Source organism: Pelobates fuscus, chromosome 6 (genome assembly GCF_036172605.1).
Source record: "Pelobates fuscus isolate aPelFus1 chromosome 6, aPelFus1.pri, whole genome shotgun sequence".
Classification (NCBI taxonomy): domain Eukaryota; kingdom Metazoa; phylum Chordata; class Amphibia; order Anura; family Pelobatidae; genus Pelobates; species Pelobates fuscus.
Window position 1 is genome coordinate 244,052,371 of NC_086322.1, and position 16,979 is coordinate 244,069,349.

The 16,979-nt window shown below is 43.4% G+C and overlaps 1 protein-coding gene across 1 annotated transcript in view; it reads right to left on the minus strand.

Annotated features, from left to right (window-relative positions):
* LOC134565743 (serine/threonine-protein kinase 4) overlaps window positions 1-16,979 on the minus strand; it is a 142,056-nt gene that overhangs the window by 7,988 nt on the left and 117,089 nt on the right. Inside the window, exons 9-10 of the mRNA XM_063425390.1 lie at window positions 11,022-11,208; window positions 4,259-4,410 (exon numbers count right to left, since the gene is read on the minus strand). Coding sequence (XP_063281460.1) covers window positions 4,259-4,410; window positions 11,022-11,208 — 339 coding nt within the window. The remainder of the gene's footprint in view (window positions 1-4,258; window positions 4,411-11,021; window positions 11,209-16,979) is intronic.

The window sequence follows — 16,979 nt, forward strand, 5'->3', positions numbered from 1 at the left end:
CACACATACACCAACAGACATGAACTAACATACACACACATACATAGACTAACAGACATACACACACACACAGACACACACTAACAGACATACACACACACTAACAGACATACACACACACACACACACACACTAACAGACATACACACACACATACACTAACAGACATACACACACACATACACTAACAGACATACACACACACATACACTAACAGACATACACACACATACACTGACATACACACACATACATAGACTTACAGACATCCACTAACAGACATACACATACATAGACTAACAGACATACACATACATAGACTAACAGACATACACACATACACTTACAGACATACACACATACACTAACAGACATACACACACACATACATACATAGACTAACAGACATAAACACAGACATACATATATACAAATTATTCAAATTAACATTGCCCACCCAGCCTCCCTACCTTTTAGGAAAGCTGGCATGGATGGGTCCCTGGGGTCCAGTGGGGCTGCAGTGAGGCGGGCTGCTCTCTCCCTGTCATGGGGGGGCCACCTGATTGCCTGCCCCCCCGGGCTGCTCTCTCCCTGTCACACGCGGCGAGGGAGCTGTGTCCTCTCTGCTCCCTCTCGCCGCGCGCCGTTTTCTGATGCAGGGCGCCGGAATATGATGTCATATTCCGGCTCCCTGCATCAGCAGACAACCCACGCGGCGAGAGGGAGCAGAGAGGACACAGCTCCCTCGCCGCGTGTGACAGGGAGAGAGGAGCCCGGGGGGGGGCAGGCAATCAGGCGCCCCCCCATGACAGGGAGAGAGCAGCCTGCCGGGGGAAAAAAGTGCAGGAACGCCGTTCCCACGCGTTCCTGCAGGACTCGAGCCCTGAATAAGAGCTTCCAAATCACACACAGAAGAGAAAAAAGCACAGTCAGTAAAAAAAAAAGGGGACAAAACATTTTTTAGATATATAAATGAGAAAAGGAAAGTAAAACAAGTATTAGTTAGATTAAAAACAAAAGAAGGAAGGTTTTGTTCAGTATTTACAGATGAAAATGAAGGAAAGGGGCCTCAGTTAGGAAAAAGGACAAATTAATGTTTTGTTACATGTGAGTTTACAGAGGAAGAGGTTATATTTCAACTGTCAAAAAAGTAAAGACAAATAAGTCTTAAAAGAATATTAAAAGAGCTTAGTGGTGTACTAGCAAAACCATTAACAGATTTATTTAACCAATCATTGTTAAAAGGAGTAGTCCCAGAAGATTGGAAGTCAGCAAATGTGCCCATTCACAAGAAAGGTAGTAGGGAGGAGTTGGACAACTATAGGCTAGTAAGCCTTACTTCAGTAGTAGGAAAAGTAATGGAAACCATGTTAAAGGATAGGATTGTTGAACATCTAAAAATCACATGGATTTCAAGATCAGAGACAACATGGGTTTACTTCAGGGAGGCCATGCCAAACTAATATTGTTGATTTTTTTTTATTGGGTAACCAAAATAATAGATCAGGGTGGTGCAGTAGTCATTGCTTACCTAGATTTCAGGCTTTTTACTCTGTAGAAGGCTTATTAATAAACTGCAATCTTTAAGTTTGGAATCAAATATTGTTAAATGGGTTAGGCAGTGGCTGAATGACAGGCAACAGAGGGTTGTAGACAATAGAGTATATTCAAAACATGGGCTTGTCACCAGTGGGGTACCTCCAGTGGTGTATTCTGGTTTTGTGCTGCCCTAGGCAGGACAAAATCAGGCGCCCCCCTCCCACCCCCCCGCGCCACCCCACCCAACCCTTCCCCCCGCCCCGCATTCTAAATACACACACACACACATTCACTGACAGATACACACACACTAACAGACACACTCACACTCAGTAACAGACACACTAACAGACACACACTCACTCACTAGCAGACACACACACTCACAGGCAAACACACACAGTCAGACACACAGTCAGACACACACAGACTAACAGACACTCTCACAGACACTCTCACAGACACAGACACTCTCACAGTCACAGACACTCTCACAGACACAGACACTCTCACAGACACACACACAGAGACACTCTCAGTCACAGTCACTCTCACAGACACACACACAGAGACACTCTCAGTCACAGTCACTCTCACAGACACAGACACTCTCACAGACACTCTCACACTCACTCTCACAGACTCACTCTCACACTCACACTCACAGACTCACTCTCACACTCACAGACTCACTCTCACACTCACAGACTCACTCTCACACTCACAGACTCACTCTCACACTCACAGACTCACTCTCACACTCACTCTCAGACTCACAGACTCACTCTCACACTCACAGACTCACTCTCACACTCACTCTCAGACTCACAGACTCACTCTCACACTCACAGACTCACTCTCACACTCACAGACTCACTCTCACACACTCACCCACATTAAAAAAAAAAATTAATTTATTTAAACACCCCCCCCCCCCAGCCTCCTTACCTTTGGGAATGCTGGGGGGGGGGTGTCTTTGCAGAGGTGTGTTTCCCTGGTGGTCCAGTGGCTGCTGGGCGGCGCGGCCGGCGAGGGAGCACTTCCTCTGAGCTCTCTGCTCAGCTCCCTCACGCGCCGCCCGCAGAGTGAGGCTGGAAGGCGGAGCCGGAATATGACGTCATATTCCGGCTCCCAGCCTCACTCTGCGGGCGGCGCGCGAGGGAGCTGAGCAGAGAGCTCAGAGGAAGTGCTCCCTCGCCGGCCGCGCCGCCCAGCAGCCACTGGACCACCAGGGAAACACACCTTTGGAAGTGCTCCCTCACCGCCCGACCGCCCAGCATGTCAGTTAGCCGCGAGGCTAACAAGGCATTTGCCCTGGGCATTTGGGGGCGGCGTTTTTTGCCGCCCCCTGGAAAATGCCGCCCAAGGCAAATGCCTTGTTTGCCTCGCGGCTAATACGCCCCTGGGTACCTCAGGGATCTGTACTTGCACCCATTCTCTTTAATATTTTTTATTAGTGATATTGCAGAAGGTCTTGATGGTAAGGCATGTCTTTTTGCTGATGATACTAAGATATGTAACAGGGTTGATGTTCCAGGAGGAATACGCCAAATGGAAAATGATTTAGGTGAACTAGAAAAATGGTCAGAGTTGTGGCAACTGACATTTAATGTGGATAAGTGCAAGATAATGCATCTTGGACGTAAAAATTCAAGGAGTACAGAATATTTGATAGAGTTCTAACCTCAACATCTGAGGATAGGGATTTAGGGTGATTATTTCTGATGACTTAAAGGTAGGCAGATAATGTAATAGAGCAGCAGAACATGCTGAATGCTTGGTTGTATAGGGAGAGGTATTAGCAATAGAAAGAGAGAAGCGCTCATGCCATTGTACAGAACACTGGTGAGACCTCACTTGGAGTACTGTACGCAGTACTGGAGACCGTATCTCCAGAAAGATATTGATACTTTAGAGAGAGTTCAGAGAAGGACTACTAAACTGGTTCATGGATTGCAGGATAAAACATCCACACACACACTTGCAATCAAAAGCAAACATTACATACTAACACACTCTAGCAGTCAAACGTCAAAATTCTGTACAAAAACACCACTACATTCAAACACCAATACTACAAATAAACGTACACTTGCCTTTAAAAGCCAACACTACATAAACAAATGTACCTATGCATTCAAACACAAACATTGCAAAGAAGTACACCACTGCATTCCAATGGCAACAGTACATACACATACACCCCTACATGCACACACACATACTCCATACAAAAACATTATTACATTCAACCCCCACAAATGCTGCTCACAAATAAAACCCTGTAAGGATGGGCAAATGGTATATGGTCTAAAAACGCTGATCATGCACACACACTCTGCAACACTTTTCTAATAAACCTCTCAATGAGCTGTAATACAGTTCACTGCAATTCACATGCAATTGGTTTTCCAAGGCTTCACAATAGTCTGTTTTTTTCCCATTGTGCATGGTACTGTGGTCCAGCAGCAGGAAGTTCTCTATGTATAATATTGCAAAGCATATATATACATATATAAGCATGAATATCATAGAGATTAGGTTGTGTCTTCTCTCCACTTCTCAGCTGACTTTAAGCAGAGTACAGAAATGTAAGATAGAAGTGGTCCATTTTGTACTCCCAACCAGTCATGCTGCTTAGTTAAATGTTGGCTATAGTCACAATATGCTGGCTCTGTTGGACACTGATGAAACAATATTTATACTTGTTGCTACTTACAAAGCTATAGTCTCCATTAAGAGGTATTTTCCATTCAGTTGAATTTGCAGGCTGTGTTGGAGTCATCTTTTCTGGAGTACTAAACTGTATTTCTTTCTGCTCAAAATATTCAAGAAATGATGGTCTTACAGGTTGTGCAGGCTCGTTACTTTCTGTAGGGTAAATAATGAAATGAGAATGGAGTGAAAATCAGTACTAAATGCATTATCTCTATAATATAATATAATATAATATATACACACTATATACACCATACACTGTAAATGTACTATTTATCTGTACTGATAAAGCAACATAATTTAAACTGTACTTTAGCATTTTAATGCCAACATAATCAAATGTACACATTTAAATTTATATGAGTAAAAGTACTGAAAGTGTCTTCGATAAAGTACTTTTTTGTATTTAGATTCTATTTGAAACTGCTTGCTAGCTATTAATGTGATGTGTTTGGACCATCACTTCAAGGAAAAAACAGAACAGGGTTATTTACCAAAGTGAGAATTCAAAGTGAATCCAAAGTAAATTTCACATTTAAGGCCAAAGAAGCTGAATTAAAAGCATAGCTGACGGAGAATGTTTCCAGTTCAGCCATTTTGAAATTACATTTTTAAAGGACCACTATAGTCACCCAGACCACTTCAGCTCAATGAAGTGGTCTGGGTGCCAGGTCCCCCAGGTTTTAACCCTGCAACTGTAAACATAGCAGTTTCAGAGAAACTGGAGGGGAAACTGAGGGGAGAGGGGAACCTAAGGGTTATAATAGTGTCAGGAAAACGAGTGTGTTTTCCTGACACTATAGTGGCCATTTAAATTTTCTTCAAATGCTCACTTTAGTGAATGAACCTGACAGTGTCAGTTTATAGTAGAGTTTATCTGAGGCACAACTCAAGTTAAATTCCAGTGATTGATGTGCAAACTGAAAAACAGGCTTTATGTGCAAACTGAAAAACAGGATTTTAAAGATAAACAGAGGCTTTTGAGAATTTTTGCACTTCGGCAATGCCCTATGTTGTACAGATGCCTTGGTTCAGTCAGGAATACATACTGTATACTTACAGCCATAGTTTAATGACTTGACAATTTATTGCCACACTCAATAAAAGACAACAAAATTATTTCTGCTTCTATGCCAGACACAAGATGGTGTTGAATGTTATTAAATTGTGGTTTTGTACATTTTTCCTATTTAAGATAATGAGAAAAAATGCTTAGGCTTTCTACCAAGAAATGACAAACACTATATAGTGTACAGGGTAATTAAATTATGTATTTTGTACATTTATTTTAACAGAAGCATAATCTAGTTACTGAGACCACAGATACATCAGATAAGCACTATAAGGGTGAACTCTGCTGAAAATGATACTTTGCTAATTAAAAGGAGACTCTATACTTTAGCTGACCCATTCTTTTTGTTGCTAAATGCATTAAAACAAAAACAGAAACAAATATATTTTTTATGTTCTTGATTTTATGGTAGAATCCCAGGATGGTACATTTTGCATCACACTCTGACCAGACTATATTAGAAAAGTCATAGTGCTCACATTTGTATGGGCATAATTCAAAATTATGAAGTTTTGATTCACATATTAATAGCAACAATTAAACAATGAAGCAATTGTTTAACTTTATCCACTTAAGAAGTTTGTTAATTACAAAAGTACATCTGTTCTTGAACTTGTGTAAAATGACCAATGCAGCTTAGCACAGATGTGTTACAGAAACATCCTGTTTTTGTAAAAGAAGTAATAAGACTGAAATAAGACTGTCTACTTTGTGACCTTCACAGATAAATGAAGGATACGGCTAGCAGGTCTATCCTCTGAGACTCTGTAAAAGGTTTCCATTCCTCGGGGAGGATATTCTTTCCAATTCAAGCATCGGTGTTCTTGCCATGAAAGGATGAAAGATTGTTCTGGGATTAGGTTACAAAGCGTCAATCTGTACTTAGACTGGCACTGGCTGCATCTCATAAGGGATCTTATATGGCAATGAAAAATTTAAGAATGTAAGAGAATAAACCTCAGGAGTTCAATAAAATCAATCAGGTGTAAAAAATAAAAAATGTTGCTCATAAATCCATCAAACCATCCATTTTCTTATAAAATGACATGCATTTAATATTAATTCATAGAGAATTTTCAATTTTGTGATTTATTTTACAGAAATCACAGCATATGGAAGTAGCTACATTTCTCCATTACACCACCAGCAACAGTGGGACTAACGGAGGCCATTACTGCTACCACGGCACATCTGGGCAAAACATTTTTGCTAAAATGGCGATTCACATCACCTCTTGCCACCATGACACCTCTAGTAAGTGAGAAATGTATCATGTGTACATGCATTAGAAATGTTACATGCGCACAAGTGTAATGTCCCCTGAACAAATGCTTAGTGCTCTTCCTGTACACTTGCATGGGAAAGCATTGATTGGCTGAACATTCTTAAATAATTTCCTTTACGGACTGTTATTTATTTCTGTGCATTATCTACAGAAATCAAATTTGATTTTGGCACCTGTGATGGACCGCTGGCACTCCGACTGAGTACCTCCGCCAATCGATGCTCCTAGTGCTCGCTGAGGACTCCAAGCACTCCAACCGACACCATCAGCACTGCAGACCCCACTTCCAGCAATGCAGCTGCGCCGGGTTCTCGCCGTCTTCACCCACCCTGGATCCAAGGCCAGGATCCAGCTTCCAGTGGGTGAACCTCTCTTTCCCCAGAGAGCGTAGCAGGAACAGAACAGCTCTTACAAGAGCTCAGTGATTATAGCAAGAGAGTAGGACGAGCATAGCAATCCCCTGTAGCCGATTCCCCCAATAAGAGACAGGACTCAGATTGAAGGTGAAGAAGAACTGAAGTTTTATTGTCAATCTTTATTTTATTGAAGCTTTATGGGTACGTTACAGAAAGGAAGAATAAGGAAAAATATATCTTGGTAAATGCACATATAGACAGTGGTCAATAACATTGATACATTCTTACATGAGTGTCCGCTTCATTTTATATTATAAACGACTTTGTGTTGTCAGGTTGAAAATGCCTATATAAAAGGTGGTGTAGAGTGTCAGTCGGTCTTAGTGACTGGCTAAGTAGGTAAAATTAGGGAGCGTGGCTCGTTTGCCTTTGTCATGCTGTTGAGCCGTAACATGGGTCAATATAGTCGTGACAGTACAGTAAAGCTAGCACTGCGTTCATCGATAATATGTTCAGTGCAGCCGGGGGTACCTTGTCATGCGTATTAAGGTTATCTAGTGCCATACATTGGCAGTAGTCAGTGGGTAAACTGATCTAGTCCTGTAGTTAACCTTCCCCGGTACCCTCTACATTCTATGTAAGTTCTGCTTTTGTCTTTTGTTCCTTCCCAAGTGCCATTGTGACAATGATAAAACGTTCATATACAAAGTTAGCATTAAAGTCGTTTGATATTTGCGTGTATATATTGTAATTTGTGAAGTTCTCGGATGTTTTTACACCTGTCGTGTGACTGTTCGTGTGTTGCGGTGTTGTGAGGCGGTGTCAGTGTGCCTTCTCGGTGTCATATACTCTACCCGGTCGGTTGTATTCTGCGCCTTAACATTATAGAAAGTGTGGGCGACTGTTGTTCCTAGAGTGGTCGTTGGTCTGCGGTGCTCGGTATAGGGTGTCTCCAGTTGGCAGAGACTTGTGTGTGTGTGTGTGTGGGGGGTGTCGCTATAGTGATCCCATCTCTTGCCGGGGTTCCGTAAGGGTGGGTATGGGGCCTTCTCGGAGTTGTTGCAACCTCCCGTGTAGTGTAGTGCATGAGTGTGTTGGTATGCGTCTGACCTGTGTGCATTGAGTGAACTATGTCCCCGTAATCTTTGTAGGTGTGCATTATGCCACATCAGTTTACAAGTGGGGCATTGTAGAAGCAAACAAAGTTAAATAAACTTAACGTTAACTGATAATTTGTGAACGGAGTGTTTTTAGCCAGAGTTCAAATTTTGCCGGGTACTACTGTTCCCTGTTAGTGAGCACAGTTCTTTCAGGTTGGGGCTGCTGGGCGTTCGTTGTCTCTCGGGGTGAAGGGCACCGATCTCTCCGGGTCCCAGGCATGTGAGCCCGAGGTAGTCGCTCTTTCCTCAGCTAGTGCAGGGAGACCCATAGCTTGCAAGTACGTGGTTGCTTCTTGTAGGTTGGACAGTCTCTTCGTGTTTCCGTCTTTGGTGACTAGGAGGGTACGTGGTAGTGCCCACCGGTATTCCACACCAGCGTTGCGGAGTTGGCTGGTCACTGGGCCCATCGATTTGCGCCATAGCATTGTGGAGCGGGTTATGTCTTGGTAGAACGTTAACTGCGCGTTTTCAAAATTAAGCGGTGTTTTGCCCCGGATTGCTGTCATCATTTGGATTTTATCGGTGGTCGAGTGGCATCGGACTATCACGTCCTGTGGTGCTCCAGCTGGTGCTTGGCGTGGTGTCGGGATTCGGAAGAGGCTCTCAAAAGTAAGTTTCTTTGCCTGCGTGTGTGGCATTATCGAGGTGGTGAGCCTCCTGATGTAGTGGGGCAATTCCGTTAAGGTAACAGAGTCAGGGATGCCCCTTATCTTAACATTAAGGCGCCTGTGGCGGTCCTCGGCTTGGTCTGCTCTAGTTAGGAGCGCGGTTTGGGATGCTTGCAGTTGATTCAAGGTTTCTTTTATGTCCTGAACCTCCTGTCTGAGCTCCAGGATGCCGTCCTCGGAGGCCTGAGTACGGACTATAACCGCTGTGATTTCCTTCTTGAGTAAGTCCAGATCAGCAGCATGTAACTGCCGCATTTCGTGTAGTAAGTCCGCTATATCTTGTTTCGTGGCCGGAGTTTGGTTGGGTACCAATGTCTGCTCCACTATGTTCAGTTCGGACTGTGTGGTGTGAGTGGGCCCTTCTGCTGGTCCCTCTTGTGCTTTCGGGCCCTCAGATTGCCCCTGAGCCGCCATCGCGGTAGCTGGGCGCTGTAACATTGCGCCTATGTCTTGAGTGTCTCTGGTTGTTGTCAGGGGGGCTTTGTGGTTCTTTTTGCCCATGACTTCGGTAGGCTTTGAGGCGTGCAGGGTCTGGTGTGGAGGGGAGTATAAAAAGGTCTCCGGCCACTCCGGTATTTCCCACGAGGCCCGAGCGTTGCGCGGCCCGGAGTAGGCCCCAGGCCTCCGGCGTGTCTTTCTGTTGGGTTGCGGGAACAGGAAAGGCATCGAATTGTAGCTCCCGATCGGGTGTATCAAGATAGGTGGCGTTCACTTTCCGTGGCGTATCGAGTGCGGTGAATTTCCCCGTCTTTTGTTCTCCGTTGTCGGAGCTCTAGGTAGTTGCGACCATTCCGTTTGAGCGCTTGGCTCCGCCTCAGAACTGAAGTTTTAATCAAACACTCTGCTTCTATGCACATTTTACACACATAGTACCGCCCACATGGCTTTGTAGAACAACCAATCAAAACATTACAATACAGTTAAACACTCCCATTCATTCCAGCAGAAATCCTCTCCTCTGCCTGTGATACAATTATCTCAACACAATATACTAACTTAATTATCACAGGCAGAAAATATACAGTTTTATACATGTACTGTAACTTTAAAACTATACATGCCATTCACATACATTTTCAGAATCAGCATACTTCAAATATAAACACTTTCAAAAATCATACAAATCCCTCCAGTAAATAAAAAGTTAGACGGAAGTCCTTTTGTGACTGACCGCAAGCAGATTTTTTGGCTGTGCGGTCGGTTAATTTCACACTGAAAAATGGCTAAGTCCCATTCGAATGCACGAACGGAGCCGTTCGTGCAAATAGCTTAGTATAGCCGTGTGTTCAAATAGCCAAACGGGACTAAGTCTCTGTGGCTGAAAACTCAGTTGAGGAGAAGGTAAGGGTCAGCGGTGTTCGTTGAAATGTGCAGCCGATTTCAGTTCCATGAATTTGGCTGCACACACCACTGACCATGTGCGAATTAATAAAGATGGCCGCCGCCACGTGTTCGTTTGTGCGAACGGCGGCCACCCAGCGGTCGGTAATTTACTTACAGCAGCCTCCCAGCCTGGGAGGTGAATTGACGGCACACTTCCACTTCTGTGTGGTCCGCCGGTGTGGTACTTGGTTCAGTAAGCCCCATTTACTGAACCAAGTGGGAGAAAGCCAGGAACAAAGTATTTTAAAGGTCTGGGGACATAGTCTTAAAGGGGCATTGTCACACAAAGTCTCGGTATGTCCCCAGTTGGTTCATAAAGGGCCAGCACGGTCCAATACAAGTCCATAAGCCCAACTACAGTTCTTAAATGGCCAGAAACAGCACAATAAAACACAATATGCCTTAATACCCTATTTAAAGGGCCATAATCTCCCAGGGACCATAATCACATGGCAAGAGGCTGGCAAGTAGTCCTCTCCAGGCACAAGTGGCAAAGGGCACTTCGTTACAGCACCCTAATCTCTAAAAACCTTTATTTCAGTTCCCCGATATGGCTTTACAAGGATTGATAAAATGCCAATCTAGGTCTAGGTCGGTCTCTCTCTCTCTCTCTCTATATATATATATATCTATATCTATATCTATATATAGGTTTATAGTTCATTACAACAACAGAAATTTTGAAGATTCATATAGAGCTAACCTCATCACTGCACATGGTCTTGAACAAGATTTCTCATGACAGTTAATGTCAGACTAAGCATCATGGGATTTGTAGTACACAAAACTCAGCAAGTACCAAGGTGAGTCAACGTTGATAATAGGTATTATCGATCTTACGTTTCATTGTACCGGACTCCTCCTCATCTTCATCATTGATTAACATTGTACCCAGTTGACTTTCCAACCGGTCATTTTCCACCATCGTATTATCGGCACCTTCAATTAATGTACTAAAGTTTTCCATTGTGTTCCTGCCTTTGCTTCCTGCTTGAAGCATTGTACCAGAATCAACATCGTCTTCTTCCTGAAGCACCATACAAAAGAAAAGATAAAATTAAGCATAGTTAGAATTAAACTCGGAGTAAGTATACACAGTATTACTTTCAATTGGGCCATTAAACTTCAGATAATTTATAGGTGTCTTCATGACATGGATCTGCTCAATAAAGGCCAAACTGTGGGTGGCCTGCCATGACAGTGCATCCAGCCCTTACCAATAGGAATTGGTTTTTCCAATAAAATTGTATTAGGTCGAGTGACAAGACTATGGACTACTAATATGGATAAATGGGCCAACCGGTGGATCCACTAAAGGCTGTAAGCCGACTGAGGGGTACTTAACAGAATTAGGGAATAAACACTCTGATCTGGTAACATGTTTTTTAATTTACACTATAAATGTTACTAAAACCCATGACATAGAAACATGCCATAAGACCTGAATTCCTCACCTCATTAGATTGTATTATATGCAGTATTCACTTTGAGTGAGCAAGATATAGGAGCCCACAATTTGCAGAAATTCCTATTACCTGTTTGCTCAATGACTGCACTCTCACTGAAAATTCAAGGTATGCAGTGCAATTAGCAACTAATGAAGAGTGGACATGTACATGGGATTAAGCAGTGGCCCATACCTATGGCTCCCTCACACTTCATCTGTGGATTGTCCATTCATTAGCATAACACACTTTATGGTCCTATGAGACTAGGTATGTCCTTGGTCCTTGAGGTCCATCATAATAAGAGGGCCAAGAAGACTGGGCATTTTCTGTGCCTATGGGGCCCATTATATTAATAAGCAATATTTTTACAATTGGGTACTCTTAAGACTGGGCATCTCCTAGGCTCCATTCATTTACTCTTGGGGCCCGGGCACCTGGGGTCACACATTATTGCTATACTTATCTTGACACTGAGAACCCCCATCATATTTCAGAACCGATTGAGTAGCTTGTTGTAATGGTATCTGCTTTATATCAGAGTCATCAACCTTGTTGATGTTGAATGGCATTCCTGGACCATTTTGATGGTCTGATTCATTCTATAGCCTGTACTGACGCTGTGTGTCATGCTGGCTTTAGGACAAGGACTGCTCAATATTAGTCATATCTTATACATGCCATGGTCTGCATCATTTTTCAAAGGAACGTGCCGTTAATCTGGCATCGTTGGTCACGCACGTTCTGGCATTGCAGACATAACACTCATAAAAGTATCTCACTTTCTGGTAAATAATTTCAAGGTTAACACTGGTTCCTTGCCCTGTTGTGGTTCTTGTGTAACCGAGAGTATGTTCCTTGTGTTATTGACTTAATTTGGCTTTTGACTCCGTTCGTTTTCACCATTCTGACTTCTGTAATCCTGGCCTCAACTTGTCCCTTTTATTTGTCTCTTTCTGTACTCCTTTCAATCTTGCTTAGGGTTACTTTCTGTCTGCTTGCAGACATTCTGCCTACCATGGCCACTCTAAGGACAGTCACTTGCTTCTGTCCTGTCTTTACCTAGGTGTGCATGCCAGGTTTATGCTACTCTTAACATTCTTATTACATGTTGAGCGTGTAAGCTATATGCTCAGCATCTATAACTTTATTTTACTTTCAGTGTCACAAAAGAAAGTGTCACATCATGCTTACGCTCTGCTGTGGCAGTAAATGGGTTATTACTGGTGGTGCTTGGGATGGATTCTGCACCAGGACTGTGGATTAACCATGTAGAACCATATAGAACCAGTATATACAGACAGTCACTAGAGTTGCTTCTTCTGCACCAAGTGAGTAAATCTCAGTCATGTGATGCAAAAGCCTCCATTGGAGAGAATTGATTCAATGCTTTATTATGGCATCATGTTGACGCATCGGCATCATGTTGCTGTATGAGGTCATGGGAAGTAGAGAGGATGAGCAAGTCCTTTATTTATTGAATTTTTATCATAAAAAGTGGGGAGGGGAGGGAGGGACCTGTTCGGAGCTGGAATATAGGTTTGTTCTCCTAATGTTATGATGTTCCTTTGATATTAAAACTTCTCATCTTTCGACTACTCTTTGCAGCTGTAGAACAATTTTGTTTGTTTTTTGTATATAAAAATACAACAAAACTGACATTTAAAACCCAAAGTAAGCATACTAAAAAATGCTTGCAAAAGACAAAGGAAATTCAATCTGAACAGGTGTCTTTTCACTTTTCTGCAAAAGAATGCCTTTTCTTACTCAAGCTTGAAACAAAACAATACGCTGCTTGATGTCAGCAGTAGAAGCACTGAATTACGTGGTGTATTAGCCATATTATTTTGTCGGATCTGAAGTTTCACTACCATTTCTCACAATCGGTTAGTCTTCAAACTAAAAGAAATTGGTCTAGATGAATATTCTTGTTCTTGGGTAGAACATTGGCTTAAGGATAGAGTACAACGAGTTGTAATTAATGGTAGATTTTCAGGCTGGACAAAAGTGGTAAGTGGTGTCCCTCAGGGTTCTGTTTTGGGACCACTTCTATTTAACATATTTATTAATGATCTTGAAATAGGCATTGAAAACCATGTATCAGTGTTTGCAGATGACATAAAACTTTGTGAAGTAATAACATGTGAGCAGGATATTGCTTTGCTGCAGAGGGATTTGGATAGATTGGGGGACTGGGCACTAAAATGGCAGATGAAATTTAACGTAGAGAAATGCAAAGTTATGCACTTCGGGGTTAAGAATGCACAAGCAAATTACCGTATATACTCGAGTATAAGCCGAGTTTTTCAGCCCATTTTTTGGGCTGAAAAACCCCAACTCGGCTTATACTCGAGTCAGAGTCTGTATTATGGCAATTTGCATTGCCATAATACAGACTGGGGGGAGAGGGGGGCTGGCAGAGCTGTACTTACCTTTCCTGCAGCTCCTGTCAGCTCTCTCCTCCTCCGCGCCGTCCGTTCAGCACCTCGGTCAGCTCCCAGTGTAAGTCTCGCGAGAGCCGCGGCTCTCGCGAGACTTACACTGGGAGCTGACAGAGGGAGCTGCACAGACCGCGCGGAGGAGGAGAGAGCTGACAGGAGCTGCAGGAAAGGTAAGTACAGCTCTGCCAGCCCCCCTCTCCCCCCCACTGAACTACCAATGCTGGACCACCAGGGAAGGAGAGCCCCCCTCCCTGCCATATATCAAGCAGGGAGGGGGGACGAAAAAAAAAAATATTAATAAAATAAGAAATAAAATAATAAAAAAAAATTAATAATAAAAAAAAAAAAAAAGGGGTATAAGGACCACTATGGGAGGGGGGGGGTTTAAGGACCACTATGGGAGGGAGGGGGTGGGTTAAGGACCACTATGGGAGGGAGGGGGGTATAAGGACCGCTATGGGAGGGAGGGGGGGTATAAGGACCACTATGGGAGGGAGGGGGGGGGGGGGTAAGGACCACTATGGGAGGGAGGGGGGGGGGGTAAGGACCACTATGGGAGGGAGGGGGGGGGATAAGGACCACTATGGGAGGGAGGGGGGGGGATAAGGACCACTATGGGAGGGAGGGGGGATAAGGACCACTATGGGAGGGAGGGGGATAAGGACCACTATTGGAGGGAGGGGGGTATAAGGACCACTATGGGAGGGAGGGGGGGTATAAGGACCACTATGGGAGGGGGTGGGATAAGGACAACTATGGGAGGGAGGGGGGTATAAGGACCATTATGGGAGGGAGGGGGGGGTATATGGACCACTATGGGAGGGATGGGGGGGATAAGGAACACTATGGGAGGGAGAAGGGGGATAAGGACCACTATGAGAGGTAGGGGGTGGGATAAGGACCACTATGGGAGGGGAGGGGAAAGTAAGGACCACTAGGGGAGGGGAGGGGGAAGTAAGGACCACTAGGGGAGGGGTGAGTCAGGACCACTGGGGGGGGGAGTGAAGGAACACGGGGGTGGGGAGGTAAGGACCACTGAGGGAGGAGGAGGGGAAGTCAGGACATATGGGGGGGGAGGGGGCGGCAAAATTGTTTTGCCTACGGCGGCAAATATCCTTGCACCGGCCCTGCACACACTGCATTCACACACTGCATTCATGCACACACACTCTGCATTCATGCACACACACACTGCATTCATGCACACACACACTGCATTCATGCACACACACACTGCATTCATGCACACACACACTGCACTCATACACACACTGCACTCATACACACACACATACGCACACACTGCATTCATTATACACACACTGTAAATAAATATTCAATTAATATATTTTTTTTAGGATCTAATTTTATTTAGAAATTTACCAGTAGCTGCTGCATTTCCCACCCTAGTCTTATACTCGAGTCAATAAGTTTTCCCAGTTTTTTGGGATAAAATTAGGGGCCTCGGCTTATATTCGGGTCGGCTTATACTCGAGTATATACGGTACACACTAAATGGTAATGAATTAGGGATAACCACACACGAGAAGGATTTGGGAATTGTTATAGACAACAAATTAGGCAGCAATATGCAATGTAAATCTGCAGTTGCTAAAGCCAGTAAGGTTTTGTCATGTATAAATAGGGGCATAAATTCTAAGGATGAAAATATAATTTTGCCTCTTTATAAATCGCTGGTAAAACCACACCTTGAATATGCTGTGCAATTTTGAGTGCCTGTTCTAAAGAAAGATATCATGGCACTAGAAAAAGTCCAGAGACGAGCTACAAAATTGATAAAAGGAATGGAGCATTTTAGTTATAAAGAAAGGTTAAAAAATTAAATCTGTTTAGTTTGGAAAAACGGCGCCTGAGAAGGGATATTATAACTTTCTACAAATATTTGGGGCCAGTACAAAGCTTTATCTGGAAATCTATTCATAAACAGTGCTATACATAGGACACGAGGTCACACATTTAGGCTGGAAGAATGGAGATTTCATCTAAGGCAAAAAAAGGTTTTTATACAGTAAGAGCAATAAGGATATGGAATTCTCTGCCTGAAGAGGTGGTTTTGTCAGAGTCACTACAGATGTTTAAACTGCAATTGGATAAATACTTACAAAAACATAACATACAGGGATATAATTTCTAATTAGTGGGGTAATAGCTGCTTGATCCAAGGAGACATCTGACTGCTATTTTGGGGGCAAGAAGGAATTTTTTCCTAGTTTGTGGCAAAATTGGAAGCGCTTCAGACTAGGTTTTTTGCCTTCTTTTGGATCAACAGCAACAACATATGTGAAGAAGGCTGAACTTGATGGACGCAAGTCTCTTTTCAGCTATGTAACTATTTAGGAATTAAATCACTTTTGTTTCTGTTTATGCAACCCTAACCACACCTCTCCTGGTTATGACTGACACAGCTTGCATGAAAACAAAATTGTTTCATTTTCAATCAGATATTAACTTACTTTAAAAGTGTATCTCTCCTGCTCTGTGAATTAACTTTAATTACAGGAGGATCCTGCATAGTCAAGTAAACTGGTAAAAGAGCAAGCGATAAGAATTTCTTAATAAAGGAAGTGTAAACATTAGATTACTTTTTACAGGAGGAGTTTAGGAAGGCTGTATAAGGGAATAGTAGGAATAGTGAGTAGGGATGCATAAACAAAGTGATTTAACTCCTAAATAGTGTTGTCGCGAACCCGGAATTTTCGGTTCGCGAACGGCGAACGCGAACTTCCGCAAATGTTCGCGAACCGGCGAACCGCGCGAACCGCCATTGACTTCAATGGGCAGGCGAATTTTAAAAACAACAGGGACTCTTTCTGGCCACAATAGTGATGGAAAAGTTGTTTCAAGGGGACTAACACCTGGACTGTGGCATGCCAGAGGGGGATCCATGGCAA